Source organism: Genypterus blacodes, unplaced genomic scaffold, assembly GCF_046128005.1.
Source record: "Genypterus blacodes isolate CSIRO-AG114 ecotype Tasmania unplaced genomic scaffold, CSIRO-AGI_Gbla_v1 ptg000227l_1, whole genome shotgun sequence".
Lineage (NCBI taxonomy): Eukaryota > Metazoa > Chordata > Actinopteri > Ophidiiformes > Ophidiidae > Genypterus > Genypterus blacodes.
The window spans coordinates 128136-155000 of NW_027467025.1; the positions used below are offsets into that span (position 1 = coordinate 128136).

The 26865-nt window shown below is 48.0% G+C and overlaps 3 protein-coding genes and 1 long non-coding RNA gene across 4 annotated transcripts in view; 2 read left to right on the plus strand and 2 right to left on the minus strand.

The window, feature by feature from the left end:
- Positions 1-151: 151 nt before the first annotated feature.
- chchd10 (coiled-coil-helix-coiled-coil-helix domain containing 10) lies at positions 152-2162 on the plus strand. Its single transcript, XM_076170682.1, has 4 exons — positions 152-293; positions 1322-1550; positions 1779-1935; positions 2028-2162. Exons 1-4 carry the CDS (start codon positions 259-261, stop codon positions 2045-2047), a joined length of 441 nt encoding a protein of 146 aa, XP_076026797.1. The 5' UTR covers positions 152-258; the 3' UTR covers positions 2048-2162.
- Positions 2163-2804: 642 nt separating this feature from the next.
- On the plus strand, positions 2805-16748 carry LOC143016387 (uncharacterized). Its single transcript, XM_076170708.1, has 9 exons — positions 2805-3220; positions 3720-3850; positions 4685-5860; positions 8991-9075; positions 9202-10216; positions 12371-12771; positions 12920-12999; positions 13109-13223; positions 13450-16748. The coding sequence occupies exons 1-9, from the start codon at positions 2947-2949 to the stop codon at positions 14460-14462; spliced, it is 4290 nt and encodes a 1429-aa protein (XP_076026823.1). The 5' UTR covers positions 2805-2946; the 3' UTR covers positions 14463-16748.
- Positions 16749-17681: 933 nt separating this feature from the next.
- Positions 17682-20545, minus strand: LOC143016371 (uncharacterized). Its single transcript, XR_012965516.1, has 3 exons — positions 20420-20545; positions 18427-18574; positions 17682-18027 (listed from the first exon to the last, which is right to left on the minus strand). It is a non-coding gene; the product is annotated as an uncharacterized LOC143016371 (long non-coding RNA).
- A 1122-nt stretch (positions 20546-21667) lies between these two features.
- Positions 21668-26865, minus strand: part of kcnh1b (potassium voltage-gated channel, subfamily H (eag-related), member 1b) — a 15336-nt gene continuing 10138 nt past the window's right edge. The window contains exons 10-11 of the mRNA XM_076170681.1: positions 25227-25423; positions 21668-24032 (exon numbers count right to left, since the gene is read on the minus strand). Coding sequence (XP_076026796.1) covers positions 23184-24032; positions 25227-25423 — 1046 coding nt within the window. The 3' untranslated portion in view covers positions 21668-23183. The remainder of the gene's footprint in view (positions 24033-25226; positions 25424-26865) is intronic.

Sequence of the window (26865 nt, forward strand, 5' to 3'; positions counted from 1 at the left end):
CATTGGTTAAGATGTTAGTGAGCGCAAAGTGATTCGTGGTCTCTAGGTAACAGTATTAAATTGATTTGATTTTATTTATTTCTAAATAGTATTATTTTGAAATCAAAGCGGATGTCAGCCTCGGAGTTTTACCCAAATCTCGCGATACGGACGTAATAGGACGCGGGCACGCACCGGCCGCGCAAGGTCACCGGCACGTGCGTAAAAGCTGCCTCCGCCAGTACGCGACCCGCATAATAGAAACACCCGAAGAAGACGATGGCCAGAGGAAGCCGCAGCCGCGCGCCGCCCAGGTACAACAACTCTTCTTCATTTACTCAAACACTGCGTCAAACTTTAAATTGTGCAAGTTTAAATGTCAGGCTCAATGGAATAATGACACACACATCGTTTCATTTCATGTTTATTTGATATCAACACACGCATTAAATATAAAGAACTGCACAACACATACACACATTCACACACACACACTCACTCTCTCACACACTCACTCACTCACTCTCTCACACACACACACACACACACTTACTCACACACACTCACTCACACTCTCACGCACTCGCACACACTCACTCTCACACACACACACACACACACACACACACACACACACACACAGACTCTCACACGCCTGACTAAGGACACGTGGTCTCGTGTTGCGTCACCACCTAAGTGTGGCCTAAGTCCCTCCAAGGTTACCACGGTAACAGAGTTTGCTCATTTGGAGCTCACTGGCTGGCGTTAACCTGAGATGTTGCCGCGACGCCACAGCCGGTCAGAGCAGGTCAGAGGTCAAAGGTTGTGGTTTAACGGTATATACATAAGTCCCGCCCCTTTCAGATCACGTGTCCTGAGAGAATGCACCTCGGCTCATTTAAGATCCTCCCTCATGTGAGTTGTCAATATGCAACAATAACATTACATCATCCTTACATCATAACAATAATAACAACAACAGGGTTTCTACTGTCCAGAAAATCCTGGAAAAGTCTGAAAATGTTACTAGAAAATTGGATTTTTGGAAAAGGAAGTTGAAAAAGTCTTTTCCAGGCCTGTAAATATTTTTGAAAATGTTTTAAATATCTTATCTATAATTTTGGGCAAATCATTGCTTGTGTCTTTAGAAAAGTTAGAAAAGTTTGTTTTCCAGGCCTGAAGATTGTTTTGAAAATTCTGACATATTATCAAAAGTTTGGAACTGTGTCAAAATTGTAAAATGGGAAAATGTCTCCATAACTTGTGACGCAAGATTATAAACGTTCCAGACCTTAAAATGATTTTTTGTAAACGTACTGTCGTCTCGTTGTTCTCCTCAAAGTCCGGCACCTGCTCCGGTCGCGGCTCACCCTCCTCCCGCCGCCGCCGCCGCCCTGGCCCCGGCCCCGGCCCCGGCTCAGTCCCAAGGCCCAGGGCTCATGGCCCAGATGGCCACCACAGCTGCTGGGGTGGCTGTGGGCTCGGCTGTGGGTCACGTGTTGGGCGGCGCCCTGACAGGAGCCTTCGGCGGGGGCAGCAGCAGTCCAGAGCCCGCCAAGCCCACGTACCAGGTGAGAGCCAGCAGGGACATGCAGACAGGAAGCAGCATGATTCTGATTGCATCATAATCCAACTCTTGAACGGAATTGTCAAAAATATATCTGAAGTTGTAGAAAAGGAGATCAAAAACTCACATTTGGATATAAAATGGGAAAGTGATTTCCTACTTTTAGGAGTAGATGGAAGTACCATGCAGACGGTGACTTCAGTTCATTTCCTGTGTTTCCTTTGCGGGGCAGGAGGCCCCCCGGCCCGGCCCGGCCCAGCCCGGCCCGGCCCAGCCCGGCCCTTGTCACTTTGAGGTCAAACAGTTCCTGGACTGTGCCACCAACCAGAACGACCTGAGTCTGTGCGAGGGCTTCAACGAGGCGCTCAAACAGTGCAAACACTCGCACGGTGAGTCTGCCTCTACGGGCGGGAGAACACGTGTAGAAACACACACGTGTAGGAACACACACCTGCTGTAACGTGTGACTGTTTGTCTGCAGGTGTGACGTCACTGCTGTGAGAGCCCGGCCTCACTGACACTCGTCTACAGCCGGACCTCTGCTGTTCTTTGAAGTATTTTTGGAAATGTACAAATGAATAAAAAGCTGCTATTGAATAAAGTTTGAGTTTGTTTATGACTGCACAGTTCCTTCTCACGCTGTTCCACTCCAGTATTCATATATATATTCATATTCATTTCTTTTTATTGCCACACACATTGAGATGTTTTGATTCTCACTTTGTAACTTTAACTCTTTAACCACCAACTTGTGGTGCTGTGAATGCTTGAACACTAAAACACCAGAGGGGGGAGCCAGTGTTAACGTTACTATGACGACCAGTGTGTGTGGACACGTTTTGAGTTCTTTTTAGTTTGGTGGAAAAAAAAGTTTTGCGAGTTATTTGTCAGAATGAACTGAATGAGTTGCTTTAGGGAGGACAGCAGAGCAGGCATGACACGGCGAAGCTCAGTGTTCCCTCACAAACTGACTCCTCTTTAAAACAAATGTTTCCCATTTATTTCCTTTACGTATTTGTGACACTTTTATTTTCCAAGGAAGCTTCCTTCTCAGGGAACTGGACTCAACCTGCCGCCTCATCTGAGGACCTTGAACAAGAAACTGCCAGACTGAGAGCTTCTTCTTCTTCTTCTGAGTGTGGATCAGACTATGTAATGAATATTTACAATTTCTGTTTTATATGCTCTCAGCACATCTTCATCTATAATCGGGTGAGTGGCGCGGCTGTGTTGTTGTGTTGTGGTCGTTCCTCTTCGAGCCACTGGGGGCGCTGTGGCCTGTTTGTACCGTCGGCGCTTCCGTTTCCCTGGCTCGTCACGTCAACACAGCGTCTCTGCCCCGCTCGTCTTGTATCATCGCCGTTTGTGCCGCGGAGCTCGCGTGGTTTCCGACTCGCAGCATGTCGGCCGCCGCGGACTTGCACTCGCACATCGCCTCCATCATGGAGGTGCTCGCCAACGCCGCCGTCGCGGAGATCTGCAAAGTTGTGGACGACGGGTGCGTCGTGGTCCAACTGGAAATGTCCCGTAGCCAGAAGGAGAACGAGTTCCTTCGGCGCAAAATCAAGCTGCTGGAGCTGCAGGTCGCCCGGTACCGAGCGGAGCGAGTCAAAGGACCCGAGGGCTTCCCGGGGGTGCGCCTCTTCAAACGGGACAGCAGGAACACAGTGACCGGTGGGTGAACTCCCTCACATGACCCAAATGTACGTGCGCGTCCCTCCATCGCCTGCGGTTCCGCTCAGGTCCGGTCCGGTCCGGCTCCTCAGCTCGATCCGCAAAAGCTTAAATACCGAAACTCGTTTTCTGGCTCGGTGTGAGTGAATGGTGATGGAACACAGCTGATAGGAGCGAAGCTTCGAGTTGTAAATTGGTCGCGAATATTCGGCAATCGTCTTTGATAAGGGAATAATCGAATAATAAATGAATAATCGAATAATTCGAAATGAACGATCCCAGTGAGCTCCATGAATCATCCCAGCCCGGGTCTCTGTGAACTTCTACTTGAAGGTCGTCTTGGTTCCCGACGGGTCTGACAAGTGTGGGGTTGATCCGGGACGTTTCTGCCACCACACAGACCAGTCACTGAACAACATACGGTACCTTTAGGTCCAAACGTCACCTGGGGGGTTTCACTTCCACAAATTCATCGTCCAGCTTCTTCTGTCTTCAACAGGGCCCTCAGTGCGGAGCAGGACAAGGTTCCTAAACCGAGGTCCAGGGGCCCAGCAGTCTATCCAGAGAACCCAGTGTGTGAAACTGGACCAGGATCCTGACCAGGAGGTCGTTACCACCACCAAATCTGAGGTAGCTATTCCACAAAACCTCTTCTTCATCTTATGGACCAAACAAGCTTCACACTTACACCCTGGGTGTTTGCAGACCTGTGGACTTTGAAGATTTTCCAGGCCTGGAGATGTTTCGCAAAATTGTGACATCCTGAAAGTTTTGAAAAGTCGTGGACTTTTTAACAATGGTCCAGATGTTGTCTCATCAAAACGAAGCTGAGCGTGAAACCGTGGAAGGTGAAATGTGTTTCCTATGCCTGGGAACGCTTTTGGAAAATGATGAAATATCCTCAAAGGTTTGGAAAAGTCAGGGGAAGGTTCAACTGATTGATCTAATCTGAAAGCGAAAACAACACGGCCACCATCGTCTCTGCTGCACTTCAGAAAAGTCAAGGAAAAGTTTTGAAATGTTATTTGCGAATTGAAGAACCTCTGCAGTCTGGTTCTGCTGATTGGTTCAGCGTTAACCCTTACCCTAATGACTAATGACCCTAACCCATGGACTGCAACAGAAACGTTGTTTATTCTCGTCCTTAAACTGACGACCTTCTAAAGTTACTCTTATGAAATCAAGATGTTACCTGTCCAACCACCAAAATGACACCAAACATGAAGATATGGAGGACAAAAAGGTCAGAGGTCACTGCTCGGCTCTGTCTCCCACAGTCACACTCACTCACTGTCACACTGATCGCTTAACATGTTAATAAGTCACACGAGCCTGAAAACATTTGCAAAACACCACTAGGATGAAGCCACCATCATACGCTTTGCCCGATCGATTACAACGTTTCAGAGCGACGCGTCGATGCTTCCCCCCGCATCCAAACATGTTATCTGTTTCTCCTGTCAGCCTGCAGCTTCCGACGATGAGGAGCTCGTGATCATCAAGGTGGAGAGACCCGCGGAGGCCAGCGACAGCCGCCACCACGCACCAGCAGAGGGCGCCGTCATCACCCGAGTAGCCAGAGACGGCACGGCGGCTCTCCCCGGGGGCTCGAAGGACCTCAGCGATGCCCAGCTGGCCGGACACAGCAGCGAAACGGAGGTCAGTGGATCTGACATCATCACCTTAGTTGTCGGCCAAAAGGCCGAAACAGACATTACCCGCAGTTCCCAGCTGGAATTCACAGGAAGTGATGTCAGAGAAACAGATGCCGGCATGACACAGCACGATGACGAAGTCGATGGGAAGGAAGTGTGGGCAAATGTGTCGCCTTGCACAGACGACAAGGCAGCTCTCTGCGATGACGTAGCAAAAGCACAGAACCCAGACCGACAGTGCTACGACTCGGCCTCAGAGCGGCGCGTCACCCTCAGCGGCCTCACTTCAAAGGCGTCTGCGTCAGAAGTGATCATCATCGACGGGGGGGAAGCCTCAGACAAGGACACTGAAGCGTGTCAGTGGTCAGAAAGAGATAAAACATACGCAGGTCCGACAGGCGGGAACGAAAACAGAACCTCACCAACCGACCAGCTTGTTTGGTTAGAGTCGGCCAGAGAGAGCTCAGTGCCGTCAAAGCCGACTCCGCCGGCTACAACTGTGTTCTACTCCTCCCACAATGTCCCGGGAAAGTCCAGTGCTTTAGCTACCTCTCAAATGACTTCCTGCAAACACGAAGACCCTACAGGAAAGTCCCCACACTCATCCAGCATCGCCCCGCAACGGCCTTTCACCCAACAAAACCGCCAGAGCTACCACAAACCCTTTACGCATTCGGGCTCGAGACCCTACTCTTACTCCAGCAGCCACGTTGCTCACTTCCACGCCGTAAACACGGAGCGGCCGTACGGTTGCGCCAGCTGCCCCAAGCGCTTCTTCCTGCAGGCCGACCTGCAGAAGCACACAGCCAGGCACACCAGGGAGAAGCCCTACGTCTGTGAGATCTGTGCAAAGAGCTTTGTGTGCCAGAGTCAGCTGGACATTCACCAAAACGTCCACACGGGAGAGAGACCGTTCAAGTGCTCCGTGTGCGAACGTCGCTTCTCCCATCCCAGCAACCTTAGGAGACACCAAAAGATTCAGCACTGAAGCCATTTCATTTCCTACTAAATGCAGTGAGCAATGAGGAAAGAACTGTCACGGTCGCTATTGATCATTTTCCCCCCCGCCTGTATTCTGACAAGAAGGATGTCATTGGTCAGGGATATAATATTATACTTCTTTGGTTCTCTGTTGTGCCTAAGTGGAACTGTAACCCCAAAAATGTACCAACTTTGAGGATTTCCTCCCTTCCAGGGTATGTGAGCCACATGGTCCTTCAGCACCGTCTCTGCCTCATGACAACAAACAAGGGTTCAAACATTCAGCCTCCATTTTTCAAAATCACAAAAAATGCAAGGAATGCACACTGCTGTTTATTTGTCCAGCAGGCGGCAGCATTACTGCGGTAATGAAGTGATGCAGCCCTAAGCACCTGTGGAGCAAATAGACTGCAGCTGTTGTGTTTGCTTGACACAAATAGCACTTAAGAGCCAAATCTGACTTTTCCTCCTCCGGCATATTTCTGGTTTCTACGGAGCTCCTTCTGGCTGTCAGCATCTCATGTAATGCATGTTTCCGTTTAATCAGGAGAGCTGCAGTAATAAACGTGAAACGTTGACGGTGAAGATTGTTCAGCATGTCTTGATTTAGCAGGAAAAAAGACGGCTCTCAGGACTCCACCCTCCAGTCACTTGCATATGTCCGGTGCTGAGAGCGCCACTCAGTGGACAGTCTGGGTTATGGTGTTTTTATCCGGGAACCTGATAGGCCCATTAATCAACAGTTTTTGCCCTTTTGATATATTTTTAGACCAATTTAAACCTTGTACCAGCTCTTGCCGAGAATAAGCGGTTCACCAAAGAACAGTAAGGCAAGGAAACGGTGACATACATGACAACAAGCGCCGTGTCAAAAATACAAGCTGAGCTCACAGCGAGTCATGCAATCGGCTGTCACACCACTGATTTCTTGGACATCTCTCTGCTTTCCGGTCGACTGGACTCCTAAGCTCCTCCCACTATGAGCTCTGCTCTGATTGGACTCAACAGGCAGGCTAACTTACACTAGATTCAGTACTTCTAGAAACACATTTGATCTTATTTCTTATTTTTATTTATGTGTAATCACAGCTTGTTTGTTTTTGATATTTTGGGACCGTGAGAGTAAATTACGAAGCCAAACATGACGACTCTCTTGATCCATGTTAATCTCAATGAAACCATAACTTTTTGCTGTTTGAGTAGAAAATTGAAAACATTAGAGATTTGAGACATTCATTGAATAATTAAAGGGTACCGAAGGCTGTGAGTTAATGATTGAGCTTGTGAAATAAATGCATTTAGCACATAGATGACTCATTTTAGGGCATTTGTTAGAAATGTCAGTTGTCATGGCTCCATAGATCAGTGATGATATTGCAGCAGTAGCGTTTTCATTTATCAATAATGTCACTGTTGGACACGCACGTCCAAATGGCATCGACAAATTCATGCAAACACAATTGGATTGAAATCAGAATAAATCAAAGTTGTCTGGAATACAGGCGAGTTACAGCGTAAACCAGTTTGTTAAATGAGTCAGACGCCTCCACATGCATTTACTCTCTTGGTGGACTCACTCTGATTCCATGGCGCTTTGTCATCCCCCCTGGGTCCCTGGGTAAGCCTGGCAAACAGGCGCACAGCCAGACTAGAACAAACGGTTACAAAGGGAAATGAGTAGAGTCAAAAAACAGCTGTGTTGCTGACAACAGCGTCAGACTCTAAAGCTGTTTAAATAAACAATCGTGATGTCATCAAATGAGCAAACTTACAATGGTGTCATACTGATACGTTACTAAATCTAGTTCTTCTTGGGCTCTTACATCTACGGCCCCTATTTGGCCAGGCTGGAGGATTATTTGACCTATAGATCCCATTGATTCCTTCCATTTCTCCTTGTCTGGTGCTCACATTGAGAAGGATTTGGAAAGTTGGGGTCATTTGAGCAGGTATGAGCACTCACTCGCACTCTTCTCACTAAACAATGCAGCAATAAAACAAAAAGACAAAGTCATGATAAAGTCTGCAATGCCCTCTGGAAACATGACGATTGGTCTACATCAGCTGGTTGTGACGTCATCAAAGGAGAAACAACGTTTGAGCGCGCTGAGCTGGAGGAAATGTTTGAGGAAATGAAAGTGGGTATTCCTCAGGTGGATGGTGATATTCCATATGTATCAATACTTTCTATGGTTATTAGTTTCATTAAAATCCTGTAACTTCATGGTTTCATTTGAAGTCCATTGATCACAAAACCACAAAACGTGAGATTGCGTCAGGTGTGCAGAGATGTACTGCCCTCTACTGGACTGTGACTGAATCGGGAAAGTGTCTGTCTCAGACAAACGCTCCGTCACAATTCAACCATAAGAAACAATAATATTCAATAAGCTTATGATTCATGTAAGCGTAATATTATATTTCAGTCTCTCTCTCTCTCTCTCTCTCCCTCTCTCTCTCTCTCTCTCCCCCCTCTCTCTCTCTCTGCTCTCTATGTAAAGTTTGTTTGGATTTGGCGCTATATAAATAAAGATTGAAATTCAACCGCCATGATTGTTGATGATATATCATCCCGATACTACACCAAGCAGACCCCTGTGTAAATATACTGTATGTGACTCGCACCCGTCTGCCTTAGCCTGGGACCTGAGACTTTCTCCTGACTTGGTCCCGACTCAGGTGTTACCAAAAGAACAAATGTTCCTGATTTAATTTTGGTTTATTTTAGATTCATCATGAATCCTCAGATTTATTTTGTTCAGCTATTTTCTGAGCTCACCAAAGAAAATAATGATTTTCCCTCTGCTAAACTTGTAGTATAACACTTATACTGAAGTGCTAATAAATCATTTTTTTCACAGAACTCTGTCTTATTTCATTTTCATGAGAAGTTGATTGTTTGGTCGTTTATCTCAGATCCCGTTCATTTCTAATACGTCAAAACAGTTACGCTTCTCATTAATGAACATTTCTACGCAAGATCAATGAAAGCTATCATTTGTTGGTTTAACTGTCATATTATTAACTTTGTTTGTATATTTCTATTTTCCAAAAGGTTCTTCTGAATTTGTGGAACTCCCCATACCAAAAAGTCTTAATGCACAATGTTCATGATTTCCTGCTGTTGGCTAAAGTCGTACTTCCTCTTCCAGGTCCTGAGACATCAGAACAACAACAGCAGTCCTGAAGACGAGGAGGAGAAGCTGGACGAATCGGGAGGTATCACTCTGTTAGAACTGAAGTGCCTTTGGAGATCAGTGCAGGCCGCAGGAGGAGCCTCAATAAATCACATATAATGAAACGTTCATGTTGCGTTACTGAGGTAAAGTTCTGTTTGTCCTTCAGGTGCTATGAAGGCGGCGGAAGCGCCAGGGAAACTCAGTTCTTCTCCAACTCTGCAGGAATGGCGAGACGGCAGTGAGATGGAGGACGCAGAGCAGCCGTCTTGTTCTGCGTACACCCCAGAAACCATTCCAGGAATCTCTTCATCATCATCACCATCATCATCATCATCATCATCTCCGTCTATCCAAATCAGGGCAGACCTCCCCTCTAGTGATGACGGCGTTCCTAAAATGTCTCAAAGCAACATGGACCAGGAAAGTTCTACCACTGACTTTGATGTCATTGTGATGGACTCATTGCCACAGAAAATAGAGGACAGCCGCAGGGAGGTGTTACTGAGTGTGCGGGGGGTTGATGAGGGACGACCGGCACACTCGCTGACTTTGCTCAGTCAAGCTCAATCTCAGTATCTGTGCGTGAAAGTACCCGACACATCCGTTGACGTGATGCCTGATGGTAACAGAGCTCACGGTTGTTGTCTTTCTTCCTTTGGTAGCCCCCCGGTCCCTGTGGCCACAGTGGAAACTCGGCAGACCCCACCCTGGTGTGGTCTTCAACAGGTGACTGGTGCACGGATTATTTCTCATCCACCTTCTACCGGTCAGAGCCACCATTCTCAACCGTCGACCAGTCAGGGCCCGGAGTCTGGGCCGGGTCAGTCCCCGTCGCAGCCGCTCTGCCTCCCGTACGCCTGCGTGTTTTGTTCTCGACGCTACGCCCACCAGTGCCAGCTGCGGATCCACGAGCGCATCCACACAGGCGAGAAGCCGTACCAGTGCATCCAGTGCGGCAAGAGCTTCGGCCAGTTCTGCAGCCTGAAGCGCCACCAGATGGTGCACACTGGGGAGCGTCCCTTCCCCTGCCCTCACTGTGGGAAGCAGTTCTCCACCTCGACCAACCTGAAGGTCCATCAGAGTGTCCATACGGGTGAAAAGAAATTCCACTGCTCAAAGTGTGGCAAGAACTTCTCCTTCCTTAGCAACCTCATCAGGCACCAGGCTCTGCACGCCACCAAGTAGAGGAAGTGACTCCAGATGCTCCAGACAATATCGGTTTTCACGTCCAACCATTTGGGTGTGTCGTTGTGACAAAAACCCCCAGGAGGAGTCGGTCGGGTTGTTCTGTGGGGTCTTCAACTCCCAGAATGTGGGTCCTGGGGCTATGAGAGCTCTCCTTCCGAAGCATTTCCTCAAGCCGGTGATGATTCAGCGACTCTTCTTTTTGGCTCGGTTTGTTTTTTCAGTTGCTCCTTATTGTCGTCGTCAGCTCGTATTTCTAGGACAAAGTTGATTTCTTCCTGTTTCAGTACCCATAATCCCTAGTTTGCTTCCTTTGATTGGTCCTTGTTTGACTTTGGACCAGTCGATACGTCTCACCTGCACATAGAGACCACCTTTGTACAAAAAGGTACAAACTGTCTTAAAACATTACGGCGATCAAGGGAGGGAAGCCGCCTACAACGCCAGACCCGACCAGGATGTTTCCATCAGCTGTGTGCAGAAACGGTCCCTTCCTAATCCTGTTTACACATAGGAAGCTCAAGCAGATCCACTGGACGCCATCTGCCCCTCTGTCACTCGTGGAGTATGAGATGTTTGTATCCCTCCGTAGTCTTTCTGAGTGTTACTACCAATGTTACTTCAACATCTGCGTTCTGTTCTGCATTTGTGACGTCCTCCCGTCCTTACTTGGGGACATTTTCAACTTGTCCTGCCGCGTCAAAGCGTTTTGACGAGCACTTTCGGTCTTTGATGAGCTCCGTGTACGGCAGATAAAAGTCCAATCTTTGTCTTCTAATCACTTAATTAATAACTGAATATGGACGTCAGCTGTGTTTTAGGTTTTCTTTGGTTAGCCGCTCGTCCTCTGAAGGCTTCATCCACAGGGTTTCCCTTTGTGCTAACATATGTCCACTGTCATCCTGTTTGCTACAAATGTTTGGAAACGTTTGCTTTCGTTGTTGACGTACCTGAGCATTGTTGTGCAATGGGTCCAGAAGGTGGACTGATCAGCTGGTGTTCCTGTCCATCAGACGCTCTGCAGTATGTTCTCGTCTCTCTGGAACATAAACGTGAGGACTGCAGGTTTAATCATTCCTCATTTGATTTTTCTTAAAAAATATATAAAATAAAACAATGTATTTTTTGGTTCTCATTGATTTTTGATGTGATGTCACATCTGTCCTGCTTTCATTATGAAGTACAACCATCTGTTAAATCTTGATATCAAGATGTACATGAAACAATCATTTCAAATTGTAGCAAATCAATCTTTCAACTCCCCTCTTTTGCTTTTTAATCATTTTATTTATTAGTTTTTCAGCTTTCATTGCTTTTGAACGTCCCTGTTTATCTTATTAAATTGAAGTGTTTTGTTCTTTAAAACTTTTCCAGTCCAGATTTTTCATTTCTTTTAAGAGTTTGGAGTTCATTTCAAACCATAATGTGTGTTTTATGACTGCAGTGACCAAACCACTGAGGTGCTGCAGTACAGGGACTGACCTCTGACCTCTGACTGAGACGTGCACCTTTGCCAATATTCCAGGCAGGAACTCATCTGGTCACTTAGACTTCTATTACTGCATGAACTCTATTAGTGTTTACATTTAATATGCTGATGTCATCGCCATGAACTCACTCACACCCCAACATGGGTCTTGTCCCCACACAGTCCTGCTCATCCTTTGCTGATCTGAACTTGTAATTTGTATCTTTTCTAACTTTTCACGTAATGTTTTGTATGTCATTTTAACAAAACGAGCACACACACACACACACACACACACCTGCTGTCCAGATGAAGTCTTCTGGTACCTATGCTTCAGTGCTTCACGTGCTCCAGCTGGCGATGACAACTGCGCGCCTCTTCCGGTAAACACCACCTGCACTCTGATTATAGGCTCCTACACGGCACCTACAGGGCAACGAGGGAACTACAGGTGGACACATTAGGTCTCACACACACACACAATTACTTTTTAATTACTATGGCATTCTTTTTTATGAAACAATATTTGTGGTCATTAAGGTGCTTTGTTCATGTTTAAATAGCTTTGACATATTTGTGTTGTTTTCCATACAAAAAACTCTTTTGACAGCTGTGTTTGTATTCAGTCTTTACTTTCTTTTGGCTCATGTGACGCTGAGCAACACCGTGACGTCATCACGAGGCGACTCTCGCGGCTCGTCCGGAGCGGCTTTGATGTGATCGCTCGCGGCGGACAGCGGCCGTCACCGCGTCACGCGCCGTCAGTCTGCGGTGTGAAGCCCGCGAGCGCGACGCGACGCGACGCGACCATGGCGGCGGACCGAGCGGGCGTCCAGGCTCAGATCGCCTCCATCATCGAGATCCTGGCGAACTCGGCGGTGGCGGAGATCTGCAAGCTGGTGGACGAAGGATTCGCCGCTCTGCGGGCGCAGATGGAGCAGGAGAGCCGCAGAGAGAAGGAGGCCCTGCGGCAGAAGGTCCGCGAGATGGACGGCAAGGTGCGGAGCTACGAGAGGAAGATGAGGAGGAGGAGGAACCAGAGGGAGGAAGAGGCGCACAGCGTTCACTTTAGACCACCTGAAGGTGTGTGTGTGTGGGGGGGGGAGAGGGATGAAGAGAGAGAGAGATGGAGAGAGAGAGAGACAGATGAAGAGAGCCAGAGAGAGAGAGAGACATCCCTCTCTTTACTGAGTTGTTTTCTTGCGTTTGTTGATGACCTGTGACCTTTCAGGACCTGATGACCTTCAGCCTCTTGTCCCTGCTCTTCCTGTTCCCTCTGAAGTTGCTGAAGGCTTTCATCACATTTCCAAGGTAAACACTCTGGTCCAGCTGACGGTCCTCAGTTTGTCTGATAGCAGTCCAGGTCTCCACAGTTCGGCCTTAAAGATGAATGATTCACTCTGTTTGTTTGTGTCGACAGCAGGAGGACGCAAACGTCTTACCGCCGGTGAAGCAGGAGGAGGTGGAGAGGGACGACTGCAACCTGGACCTGAAGGTGGAGGTCAACATCCGGGCCGAGTGCGGCCTGTCTGCTGGTGAGACACTTCCGGGCCTTTTCATTTGTATGTTTATGTTTTTGACGTAAAGTTTCCATTGAGACGGTCTACTGAAACGGGACCTGAGTCTCAGGGCGCCGGGCGCTCAGGTTCCTAGTCCTAAATCAAAATGTGTGTTAGCAGTTAAGTAATGAGGGAATGTTTAATGCCTCATCCTCTTTTTATTGACGTCATTTGATCTCATTTCCACTCCGCTGTCCTTTAGCGCTGGAGTCTACTGAGGAAGCGACCGCCGCTGACGTCTCCCTCCAAACCGACGCCACCGACGCGCCTTCCTCCGTCATCCATCCCGCCTCCTATTCCACTGATGCCACCGTGGACCTGACCTGCAGGCCTCGGGTCAAACGCAGGCCTGTCAAGCCTCTAACTGTCAGCGGCGGGGGGGCCGTGTCCGTGGAGGGAGCGTGCAGGGAGTTGGGAGGACATTTGTCAGATGTTGTTCTGAAGCCTGACATTCGGCTTGACGCTCCAGAAGATGAACCTCAGTCTTCTCAACTCTCCGTCTCCGTGGCCTCAGATGAGCCCAGTCCTGACCGCCTCAACAGCCTGGGCCTGGACCTGGCGTGGATGCAGGAGAGGGTCAGCCATCTTGGTGCAGCGTATGCAGTTGCGCAGTTGGGGCTGGGGAACACAGAAACCAGTCATCCCTCAGCCTCCTTCCCAGCACAGGGAGGAGTAGACAGCCTAGATGCTCCTCCCACCATACTCTTCCCGGGTGGTGCTAATGACATGATGGCCTTCGCCGCCTCCTTCGATATGTCCGCCGCCGCTTCGGCTGTGGCCGCACCGCCCGCGCCACCTCCTCCTCCGACAACTGCGGCAGCCACCGCGGCCAACCAGAGGCGGCCTTACAGAGGCGCCGGTGGTGTGGCCAAAGACCCTATGGCGTGCGCTGTATGTGGGCGCGTCTTCCCCAGCGCCATCACCCTGGAACTGCACCAGCGGGTTCACATGGGCGAGAGACCTTACACCTGTGCCCACTGTGGGAAGGGCTTTGCTCAGCCCAACAACTTGCGGGTTCACCTGCTCATCCACACCGGGGAGAGGCGCTATCGCTGCACGCTGTGCGGGAAGTGCTTCATCTCCTCCAGCCACCTGAAGAGGCACCGCACAGTCCACACACAGGAGAAGCCGTACAGCTGCTCGCGCTGCGGTCAGTCCTTCAGCCAGATGTGTAGCGTCCGCCGACACAGGCAGCAGTCGCAGTGCGGCCTGTAGACTCGCATCACCTGCAGCTGCGGCTTGAAGATGGATGCTGCCGGGCTCGTCGAGTGCTTCTCCAGCTAAAACCTTGTCTGCTTATGAAGTGCTGCCTACACTGCCCCCCTGGAGGTTGAACGTTGGTTCTGAAACGTTTCTACTTTATAGAGCAGCAGCTTTAATTCAGGCAGTTATACAGTGGAAAAACAGGATAGAACATCCATACCACCAAACCAGGGAGACCACCTCTGGTCCAGACCTTCTCTGAATGTCTGGATGATTGGCGTCTTGCTGTCATATTCACTTAAATATGAACTCATTCTTTGGTAGTTAGTCGTAGTTTGAGCCACGCGTCTCCTCGTGATCCAGATGAACGGAGGCAGACGTGTGATGTCACCACCTGCCTCTTCTCACCTGCAGGAGTCAGCAGACTTGCCACACTGGAGGCTCCCCCAGATCCTGCCCCCGTCCAGGAGCAGCAGGAAAGCCTCAGTGTTTCAGCCTCCCACCCACGGACCAAGACCTGAGCCTTTGTTCTGTGGACATTTTGATCCTTCTCTCTTTCCGTAGCTGCTCAATGAGGTGACTGCATTAGCTGTGCTACCTTTAAAGCTGACAGGGGGCAGTGTTTCAGACCGAAGAGACGTTTCGGCTCCACATGCACTTTAAACAGGTCCACTTACTTACTTTGGACAACTTTGATTTCTTGCGTCTTGTTGACATGGAAGCCCGACCGTAACCTCTCTATAAGCTGAACATCTGGACTGTAGCCTGTGATGTCACCACATGTGGGTTTGTTATTTGTACTAGATTATAGCAGTGATGAATGTGTGACTTTTGTTGTTAAGGTGGAATTCCCTTCTCGATGTTCTGGTTCTCCTGGTTTTGGACTGAGGGACGATCTCAGTGGACTCAGACTTCATTTCACACTTAAAACAATAAATCTATGTTTTCAATCATCGCACAAAGATTAGATTTAGGATAAAATGATCATAAATCAATGCCACGCCCACATGATAGGATTGTAACTTTGGACAAAGTCCAAATCATCAGAGTCAGCATGTTTGTCAAACTGCGAGTGGGATGAATCCATCTGTCAGTCCCAAAGGAAACCACTTCTGTTTGCGACACTACGGTCCAGTTCACTGCAGATACAGAGGGATGGTCGAGCAACATTTAGCCCTCTCAAGCTCAAAACACCTACATGGAACTTTGAGTATTCAAAATCTATGAATTGCTGCTAGAGTCTGACCCTCAAGAACAAAATAGAAACAATTACATTCTGATGATTGTAACTTTGCCATGCTCACAGAAGATAAAGATGGAGCGAAGATGCAGATTACCCCGGGCCAGGTTAATTCTCTGTAAAAGAACAAAATTCCATCCTCACTTGCGCAACTGTACCTCTGGCGACACATCTCCGGATTCCTGTTCAAAGCAGGTTGACAAACTTTGCAGAGTCAAACCAAGAACCATCTGAAACCTGAGAAGAGTCCCTGACATGACCCAGACGCCACGGCTAACCTGCTCCTCAAGTTTTTTCCGTTTGGACTACCTGCACTACCAGATTTGACGCACACTTCTCTGTCTCCTCTTACGTCATGATGCAGTTCACTTTTTGTTTTTATATCCATCCAGCTGTTTTGGGCAGACATGGACAGGATGCTGATTGGTTGATTGTCTCCAAGTAGAACATGGCTGCAGGTAATCTGCTGCACTGTAATTGGCTGTTTGGCTCTTCAACCTACTCACTACAGTGATGTTTGTTGACCGAGATCCAACATACAAGTCATTGGGCTTTAGAGAACCCAGTCTAGTCTGTGTGCTAAGCTAGGCTCATTAGCTTCTTCACCACTGAAAGGAAACCGAGATGCACCTTCTCTCCCTTGACTCTGGGAGAGACCGCCAACAACAAGATGGAGGCAAAAGGTCAGGTCAGGTCCTTTGAATGAGTGAAACCTGGACCTTGGAGATTTGTCCTTGGGCTTGTTGTCAGCTGGTGTAAGTCTGTAAGTCTGTGGGCGCTGGATTCACAACATCTTTTAATGGTAAGGCAGCATTCCTCCACTGTTGTAGTCTTGAAACTCGTCCTTGACCGTCCTGCACCTTCTCCTGGCAGTGCTGATGCTTATGGCCTCTATTTATTCCTCAAACACTTCTTAAGGAAAATGTCTTGGCATTTTTGTTCTGGTTGACAATATAGATGTGCTGAACTCAGTGTTAATGTCTCCCTGTGCTCTGTGTTACAGTTTAGCCGTTTGTCCACTGAATCCACTTCCACAATTAAAAATCTATGTTTTCAGAGTCTGTTTGTGAAATTGAATGAATTTCTCTGCCTCCTCTTCTGAATAATACAGAAGTTGAGCAGAAGTTTTTTTTTTTTTCAGTTTTCAAAAAGATCTTTTATCCCCCAAGAAGCTGAAATTAAATAATTATTTTCTGATGATCTTTAGAAAACCAAAAGTAAGCAGATATTAACCTTGATATATATGTAAGCCTAGCCCAACACACAGAGGGTTCAGGGTCAAAGGTCTACATGTTAGTCTCTATCTAAGCTTCTGTCTTCCTGTAGAGGAGCTTTAGAGGCTCGTGTTCATGGATCCATAAGGGTCCATCAGAGACCTACAGACCTGAAGAGGAGGAGAAGAACATCTACACAAGGAGACTTACTGAGGAACAAACACAGAGTTCAGATGATGAAGATCGTGAACTTTTATTCAATAGCTGGCTAAGTGCTTCAATAAAATTCCAACATGTGCTGCATGTAGGAGATGTATCCACGTCAGCATGGAGGAACAGCAGCGCTCAGTGGGTTCAGTCATTCTACAACGTTTCACACTCACCACTCTGCTCAGCTGAATATAAATAAGTAATGTGAGAAGGAAAAGAAGAGCTAAGAATTCAGGTTGACTGGTTTACTGGGCAAGGTCGAGGTTTTAAATCAAAACTCTGCTGTCTGTCGGGTCGAAAGCAGAGTTCTGATCAGAATCAATCTATTTACAATCCAATTCTTTAACCAGAGGAACATGAGTTCTCTGCAAATGAGTGCATTAATAATTGGGGCCAGTGTGAGTGTTTTGATCTCTGTGTGTGGTGTTCCCCTCACTCGCTGATTACACCCACTGTCTCTCTCTCTCTCTCTCTCTCTCTCTCTCTCTCTCTCTCTCTCTCTCTCTCTCTCTCTCTCTCTCTCTCTCAGACAGAAGAGGATGAGGCGGGAAGTTGTCGTTCCGTGAATCATTTAATGAACCAGCTGAGTGGCTGGTTCGCACACTGACACTCAAACAGGGGGTCTGGGGTCAGAGAGACACAGAGACACTGGGTTGGTTGAAGTTGTTTTTGGGTGGGATCGATGTACAGATCACAGTCATTACAGTCCCAGTGGGTGTGGATCAGTCAGGAGGTCTCGCTCTCTGTGCTTCCTCCTCCGGCTGCGCCTGGTCTCCTTCCTCGACTTGAGTTTGTGGTCTGGGCAAAGATGGTAAAGATTCCTCTTCCTGTTGGTTGTCCTCCATGTCTACGTTTGGGGGGCAGATGATCTCCGGTGAGGACTCAGGTGAAATGTGGCATTCGGCTACAGGTTCTGGAAGGTAAGACAACTCAATGATGAGGTACACAGTACTCCCTCTTTTAACTCTGCCTGTCTCTCCTTTCTCCGTCTCTCCCTCTCTCTCTCCCGCCCTGTCTCTCTGTCAAATCTGTGTGTTCAACCTGCATAGCTGTGATTGACAGCTAAACCACATTTCCCAGGCTGCTCTACGTGCCTGTTAACACCAACACACACTCAAAGTGTAAAAGTGAACAAAATTGAATAAAGCGAGCAGGCTGCAGGTCGTCCAGGTCTATGCTCCTCGGGGTCCTAAACCGTTATCACTCCGTGCTACCAAGCTACCAAGCCTGGTTGGTTTGGACTTTGATGGAGTCCACCCGTGGCTCAGAAAGTGGGGTTGGCATTCCTCTATGCAACATACGCCATATTTACCGCTTACGTGGCCTTTGCTACTTTTGTGCGCTTCATCCTTTTCCTCCTCATGAGGGTCACCTGAGGCCTCTTCAACCCCGCAATCAGCAGCAGCAACCTGGGCCGCGACTTGGTGAGCCAGCTTCTCAGTAGCGTCCCCTTGGGAAACCTGCAGGAACAGCAACAATTACATGGTGTCCACATCTGCAACATGGAGAACTGTGCATCTCACCAAACCTATCTAAGCCCCAAAACTTGACTCGTTTGTAGATCACTTAAGTAAAATTTGAACTAAATAAAAGCTTGCATAAAGTTGTGATGACCCTTTAGGTCAGTGGCGGTTGGTTGGCCGTGGCATCAGGAGGACGTGGGGACGTCACAGGCGGTGGTTCTCTTATTTTGACTTTATATTTTAGTGGTTGAAAATAAAAATGAGTTCTGTCATTTTCAGGCTCTGACAGATTTTTGCTGCTGAATCCGAGAATCTTCCTAAACAAGTTGAAGCCGTGGAAACAAACGAACCAATCGCATCCTCGTATCACAGTCTCCCTCGATCAGAAGGACCACTGACACACAAACCGCCAATCTAGACATCTGCTGTTTCCTGACATCAAATAAAAACAGGGAGTTACCTTAAACAGTAACACTCCTCACCGAAGCACCATAGCAACAGACTTTAGCCTTCAGCTCCTGCTAACGGCGTCACCGGCAACGTTATCACCGCCGCAGCTGCTTCCTTTGTGTCTTTATACCAGTTGTGACCTGCTGAGCGCGATGAAAATATCAAAACCGCCAATTGTTTGCGAGCGTTTGTGCTGTCGGAGCAGCACAGAGGAATCTAGCACAGTTCAGACGTGGAGCGGCCCTGCTGGCGCCATTGTCCCCTCTGGGGTTTGATGTTAAATGTAGCGAGGACGACATTGTTTGTGTCGCTGAGCCAGCTCCAGCCCCCCCGGCATTATTCTCATGTGATTAGCTTCTCTCTCTCTCTCTCTAGCCTCCCTTCTTCTTCTTCTTCTTCTTTTGCTGTCACAGACATATTTCATTCTTCTTCATGTGTTTCTGGTCTCCCCAGAAGTTGAGGATCCTCAGCAGAGTCTCTTCTTTGTGTCTTGCTCGCTATGTTGTCTCTCCTGGTGTCTTCTCTTTGTCCTCTTATTCACTTTCTTCATCTCGTCTCATCTTGTTTTGTCCTCGTCCTCTGTTTCATCATCTTGTTGTTGGTCTTCATTTCTTCTCGTTTGTCCTTTCTTTTGGCACTTGTTTTTGTCCTTTATAGAGGTCCTTGTCTCTCTGGCTGATAAATCCAGTTTCCGGGTCTTTACCTTGCCCTCGGTTCTTCATCTCTTCACCTCCTCTGCTTCTCCGTCGGTGTTTGCACATGTTCTCAGAGGAACTGAGACATTGTGATGTTCTTCAGGTCCATCAGCTTAAATTGCCAATAATCCATTTAGTCAAAAAATGAGATGTTCCAATCAGATCAGAGCGACTCTACCTGTATAGATCAATATCACATCACAGCAGACTGAGCTCTGGAGACCAGGAACACCTTCACAAACTTTCATGGAAGAAGGAGAGGAAACACAGAGAGATTCACTATCTACCAACAACCAGGTGAGCAACAGGAAGCACAGCAGTGAGGACTTAACCCTTTGCTTTCAGGCACAAAAAGAGTTTTGACACTATTTGGAGACATTTTAAGCTCCAATTTGTGACTCCTTTAAGTTCTGCAAACCAAAAAGCTCTTACTCGCATTTTAGAACTGATCGCAGCAGAGAAACACGAGCTGATCCGACATCCTGACGACACAGAGAGACACAGGAAACCAAGGCAGACATCAGAGGTCAATCCGTTACGGGGCTGCGTCGCTTTCTGCCACTTTTACAAAAACGCACCTTCGTCTTTTACGCGCTCGCCAACATCCACGTCCGTACGTCGGATGCTGTGAGATCTAGCGACTGTAAGAGCGAAGGAGGCGACATCACGCGTGTTCTCAGACAGACGGCGTCCTTACCAATTCACCCCGCACATTTGTTAGCTTCTGCCCCCGGCGTTCTGGCAGAGGCACATATACGAGCGTGCTGTGACGCTGGAAGCTTCAGCCCCGACGCGAAAACAAAATCTGCTGAATAAAAGGAGGCCATGGTCCTGGGGGGGGGGGGCTGTAAACAGGAGGGTCCACTCAGCATTTCTGACCCCAGAGCAGCCAGCCCATCAGGGGCATGAATCAGGGGCATTAGCTGTTGCCATGGCACCCGGAACTGAGCAGTGTAAAAGCCCTGGGGGAGCTGCAAGGGCTGCTGGGTAACAAACGTCACCATGACAACACAGACAGCTTCTTCACCCAGCACACACACCGAGTTTGTCAGACACACACATGATCCATCACTTAAATATAATGTTACCCAGACACTTTACAACATTAGTTGTACTTTTTCATGCTGCGATGACGAATGGAGTGGGTTTCCAGAGAAGAAGGAGAAGAAACAAAATGAAAGAAAAAGAAGAGAACTGGAATGAAGGGAAAGGAAAGAGAGGAAATGAAATGGTTCCACTGTGAAGGAGCAGCTGTCTGCTCTGCAGGGGGCGCTGTGGCACCTGAATGAAGGCTTTACTGTGTGTGTGTGCGTGTGTGTGTGTGTGTGTGTGTATGGCTCCAGCTGAGAGGGCACCGCAATGCAGATAATCAGAATGGAGGAAGAGAGGGAAAGAGAACTGGTGGGAGGAGGAGGAAGTTGAAAATAAGGAGGAGACAGAGGAAGAAGGTTGGGACGGTGCAGGAAGTCTCCGTTTGATTTATTGCTTCATTCCGCCAAATCAATGGTATCAGTCAGGGTGGAGTGGATTGTTTGATTGACAGCTGAAGTGTTTCCTCTTTGTCGCATAAATGGGAACAAACCCACTCGGCCAATCGCTGTGTGAAGTGGGCGTGGCCTGCAGATTGGCAGATAAAGCCATGTGACGGCGTACGTGCTATAAACACGCTTACTGTGGGAAATGAAATGACAAATACATTCAAGCAATAAAGGTTCTCGACTATCTACCTTCAAATGGACGCCGAAGGTCGAAGAGGTAGACGAGCAGGACCCAGATGTCGTCCCGCAGCGCGATGATGGGAGACGGCGAGCCACTGATCCAGCTGAGGGGAGGCGGAGCCTAAATCACACTCCCTGCCCGAGACAAGAAAATCTGAGCGATGACAAACCAGGAGTCCAAAGTATAAAAGGCTTTTATTGTGGTAACATCTGGTGTGATGTGTTTATATAAAGTACATTCACTGGATTAAGAAGTAACATAAGGGTGGTCTCCATGACAACATGCACTTCTCGGGTTCACGCTAAAGTCACGTCTGATCTGATTAGGTGAGGTAAATGTTGGTGTGTTGTGTTTGGAGGAGCATGCAGACACTTGGGCGCTCACTTAGCTGCATTGTGCGAGAGTTGGTATGGTTGGTTATAAATTGTAAAGTGAAAAATGTGTGATGGAAACACTCAAACCCCCAAATATCACTTATGGTGGATTTGGTGTCAATTAAGTAATTCCTCAGTAACACAAACAGACTCGGTGTCTCCGTGGTTACGCAGGACAGGAGTCTGATGTCCTGGTTGGGGGTGAGGCGTGACGTGTTTGCGTTGTGTTACAGTTACTGTTCACAGGAGTTATTCAGTCCTTCTTGAGTATCTGGATAACGCCCTGATCGGAGGCAGCGTCACTTCCCTGTGACTTCATCTTCAGCCACCTCATCATCTTTCATCCATGCGTCCCAGCTGCAGTTGGAAGGTCTGAAGTTCAGATCAAGGGTCTTAAGCTGTTCAAGCTGGGTCAAATAAAGCAACTACCAGCCAACTTCCTGTTTCCTGCTCAGTGTGGCCAGAGTGCATTTCCTCCATTTTCCTGAGTTTGTTGTGAAGGCAATGTGACATGAGCTTCCTCTTTGGTAGACCTGGCCAACATGGGTCTCAGACCTCCTGTGGTGGTCTTGGATGAACGTACAGCAGATACTCCAGAAGGATTCAATACCTCAGCCTGATGAACCAGTTCTAACGTGGTGTCGCTGGGGCACAAAGATGGAACTTTGTTTACATGGAGTCTGAGACCATGTTGGTGTTTTTTAATTACTGCTTCACGCTTTTAATTATTGCTAGTTAAGTTAAGAGGACTGATTATGGATATGTCTTAAAATCAGTGTCGCTAATTCATCACCAAGCAAGGATACATCCGAAGATATCAACTTGATCTTAATAACCATCATAAGCCAGTGGACTGACCCACACACACACACACTCTTTCGGTTGAACAGGCAATGAATCAAAGCAAATCGCTCTCATTTCCATACCGATTTCCTGTATCACAGTGACAAATCCTGGTTAAAACACAAAAAGTCTTATTATTGCCGTTACCAAGTGAAAGTCTAAAGCAGGGGTGGGGAACCTTTTTCCTATCGTGGGCCCTCAGGGGCTGCGATCTGCCGGTCTGACGGGGGGATTATGATCAAAGTATAATTATCTATATGCCGTCACAGAAAGAGCCAAAAATTGTCTCACGGGCCGGAGTTCCTCCACCCCTGGTCTAAAGAAACCTAAAGTTGCTTGCATGAATTCGACTCCTTCTTTAGTGGTACTGGCTAAAGTGTGTCTGCTGACGGAGGAGCCATCCCCGGTCCACCTGGATGGACAGTATGGACCCGGATGGCCAACCAGATGGACCCGGTCCACCTGGTCCATCATTGAGCGGTGCCACAGGTTCTATCAGGAGTCACATCCAGTTCAAACTCCAGGTTATGAGAAACAGTCCTTTTCGGAGTCGGGGGAAGGCGGCCGCGAGACCTCAAAGAAAGATCCTGACGACTTCCTGGATTTGAGAATTTGAAGCATCTCGGCGAGCTGAATCTCCAGTGCCCCCATGCGACTGTTAAGAGATTCAATGTCGCCCCTCAGTTCCTGTTTCAGCTCCAGGAAAGCGGCCTGCACACTCTGTTCAGGAATTGAACAGAAGACGTTCTTTTCCTCCGACTGAACCGGGCTTAGCCCCGGTGGTGTTCGGGCGTCGCCTACATTGTCCAATCGGAGGTCACTCTTTGTGATGCCGCTGTCACAGGAATCTGTTTTTTTGAGCGACATCTCATCATGAGATTTAGTTCTATCTGGCAGCGTCTCCATGGACTCAGCCTTGGAGACGCCGCCCCAGGACTCGGCGTTGACCACCGCCTCCTTGAAGCGCCCCCAGCCTTTGGCTTTGGCCGGCTCTGCAGACTTACACCCGGCCAGGTTAACGCTTTGGGAGGCGGGAGCATTAAGTGCGACTCGGCCGGACGTCCGGGAGGAGGACGAAGACGAGATTGCAGAAGAGGTGGTGGGCATGGCCAGGCTCTCGGTAACCATAATGATGCTGGTGGATTCCAGTACCTCCAGTACCTCCGGGCCTCTGGGCCTCTCCAGAACCACACCTTTCTCCACGTCGCCCTGGATGACACGCTCAGCAGCAAGTCTCGCCTCCCTCTGCTGTCGGAAACGCTGGAAGAGTCGTCGGACAGGGTGGTCCGGAGGAAGGTTCAGAGGAGCCTCGTTCTTCCTCTTCAGCATCTCCTCTTCCTCGCGCTTCACATCACTGATCTTCCTGAAGACAATCTGGTACAAGACAGACAACCAGGGACGTGATAAGCACTCTTTCACAGTCAGACCTGTTTTAGATGGAGGTGTGTTTGCCTACACATATAAACACACACACACACACACACACACACACACACACACACACACACACTCAACACTAAGACAAAACACGTCAGCCATTGTTAGACCTGGTGGTCCCAAGTGATGAGTGTGTGTGACGTAAAGCACAGAGAGACACTATATAAAACAAATAACAATAATAATAATAACAATCAACCAGAGCTTCACAGTGATTTACTATCAATAAGTGTGAGTAGGTCCAGACCTGATCAATAGCAAACACTGCAAAGTGGAGGTCTGTAAGTACAATCCATAGGTCAACAAGGGGAAGTAGTTAGAAAACTACTGGAAAATCCCACTCTGCCGCTCTGTGTGTCTGCCTCTCTCTCTCTTAACTTTAATCCAGTCTACTCAATCCAGTCCAGTCCGATCCACCCTGAAAGCATCGGTGTGGATCGGTCCTAAACTATGGCAACACGTTTACCTCATGTGGATTTACACGCTGAGTTACACACACACACAACATACAAGCCCAGAGAGAATGTCTGGAGAAAGTCTTGTTTGTCTGGTCTCATCTTCCTCTTTCACATCATCACTCTGTCTGCATGTTTCTATGGCAGATTTCACTCCGACTGCACTTTGATGCCTTCAATGGGTTTGAGACACAAAAACTTTATTTTTCTCAGAAGGAAAATTCATCCATTGATGTTGATACCGCTCGCTCGTCTCTCTCTCTCTCTCTCTCTCTCTCCCTCTCTCTCCCTCTCTCTCTCTCTCTCTCTCTCTCTCTCTCTCTCTCCCTCTCTCTCTCCCTCTCTCTCTCTCTCTCTCTCTCGCTCTCTCTCCCTCTCTCTCCCTCTCTCTCTCTCTCTCTCTCTCTGTGTGCAATAATCATTCTGCAGCAGAAGAATGTGCTACCAGGAGAGCACTCATCACCCACACACCCAAACCCACACACACACACACACACACAGTTCACATCCTCACCACATTTTAAGTGTCACAAATGTGAAAACATGAAACTAAAAGAGGAGAAACAAGCAGCCAAGACTCACAGAGGGTCAGGGGTCAGGGGCCATTCATCTGAAACATCATATCCAAGTTCAAACAGACAGACAGACAGACAGACAGACAGACAGACAGACAGACCCTCTTCCTCAGGTTGTAGGTAAGCAGCAGGTTTCGGGCGAAGTGGTTTGCGAAGGCCGAGTAGAACTCCAGAACTTTCTGCAGAGCGTCTCGTTTGATGATGTGAAGGTCACAGTAGGTCAGAGCTCGGACGTTGGCACAGGATTGGGCCAGAGTCATCTCCTTCCAGAAAACGTCTCCAAAAACGTCGCCTTTACCTGCAGAGACAAAACGTACGGCCTCACAGTTTATTTATGATGTCATGGTTCATGCATTTCCACGCACCAGGGATGAGCCTCAGGTTTGAGTGTGACAAGTTTCCTGTGTGTGTTTACGTGGAGGCAGTGGCGGGCCGTCAGGGCCAGCAAAGCCTTCTCTGCTGGCCTAAACATCATCAGAATATACATTTAATTTTGGTATATTTCTTGCACAAATATGTATTAAACTATTCCCCGTAGTCTATTCTCTTCATTTCATAGCTTCCGTCTTGGTTGCGCTGCTTCCAGCCTCAGAACGAGAGTCGGAGGGGGCTGGGCTTTATGTTAGAGCTTTTATCCAATCATATTTCAGCCTTAATGTGTTGCCAGGGTCCATGACATCTGTCCTAGGCCTTCAGAATCAACTTTGAACGCAAACGAAACTGTGGCGTTAACCAATCAGATTTGGAGTTGGCTATTACGGGCCAGCTAGCAGGCGTACGATAACGTAACGCCAAGCGATCTTAAAGTTGGTAGTTAAACACTCTTAATTGTAAATGCGGATTTATTGATTATAAATGCTTCGGAAATATTAATATAACTCTGTTGTACTTGACTATGTTAAGATGATGCAACCCCGGTTATACTGCGTTTCTGTCAAATTGTATAGTTTCTAGAGCCATGGCGTCATAATGATACTGGCATTAAGAAGTGGAATAATTCAGGTAGGACTGTGTAGGACATCACTGAATTATGTTCATTATTCTGATGCTTCACCTGCACAATTTCCTCTTCTGTGTTCTTCTCTGTCAAACAACAACCATGCAGCCATGTTTCATGAGCCGCTCTGGAGTACGGTTCCTCCAGAGACTAACCAAAACAACAACAGGTTCTGTTTGGTTGAGGAGGCAGATGTTGGGCTCCCAGTCACCTCCAGTTTTGTGACGACGTGTGATGGAAACGCTCAGAGAAAGACTTTGTGTCTTCGGTTATGTAGGACATAAGGATTGTTTAAGGAGTTAAGAGGAGACTTTCTTGAATTGAATGAGAGAATAAATGACAGCTATGCTAGATTTGCTTGGTTTCATGTTGAGGTTTTGGAGCTCAGGTGGTTCATCAGGAATAAATCTGAGCGTGTCAGCTGGGAGCAGCAGCTAATCTTATTTCCAGTGATCCTTCATGTTCACTGACACTTCTGTTCCCCCTGAAGCCGCTTGTATAAATCTGGAGGAAGTGTTGACGGGGACGGACAGCCTGAGTGGGACCAGAAGATTCTGTAGAACTCGACAGGAAATGTGTTCCATTTAAATACACGGAATGAATAAATGAATGAATTAATGATGACCAGAGAGAAAACAAAGAGGAGCTGGCAGAGCTTTGGGTCAGTAGGTCAATATGTGGCTGTGTGGGCTTTATGCCAGGTGGTGAGTATATGCAGTATTTACATCGGTTGGCAGGTTGCT

What these genes read in the sequence shown, in the direction of transcription:
- chchd10 (XM_076170682.1), top strand. Translation starts at nt 259, where the DNA reads ATGGCCAGAGGAAGCCGCAGCCGCGCGCCGCCCAG. An exon ending in CCGCCAAGCCCACGTACCAG is followed by an intron (nt 1,551 to 1,778) that starts GTGAGAGCCAGC and finishes TTTGCGGGGCAG; the next exon opens with GAGGCCCCCCGGCCCGGCCC. An exon ending in ACAGTGCAAACACTCGCACG is followed by an intron (nt 1,936 to 2,027) that starts GTGAGTCTGCCT and finishes GTTTGTCTGCAG; the next exon opens with GTGTGACGTCACTGCTGTGA.
- LOC143016387 (XM_076170708.1), top strand. Translation starts at nt 2,947, where the DNA reads ATGTCGGCCGCCGCGGACTTGCACTCGCACATCGCCTCCATCATGGAG. An exon ending in TCACTTTAGACCACCTGAAG is followed by an intron (nt 12,772 to 12,919) that starts GTGTGTGTGTGT and finishes GTGACCTTTCAG; the next exon opens with GACCTGATGACCTTCAGCCT. An exon ending in GCTTTCATCACATTTCCAAG is followed by an intron (nt 13,000 to 13,108) that starts GTAAACACTCTG and finishes TTGTGTCGACAG; the next exon opens with CAGGAGGACGCAAACGTCTT.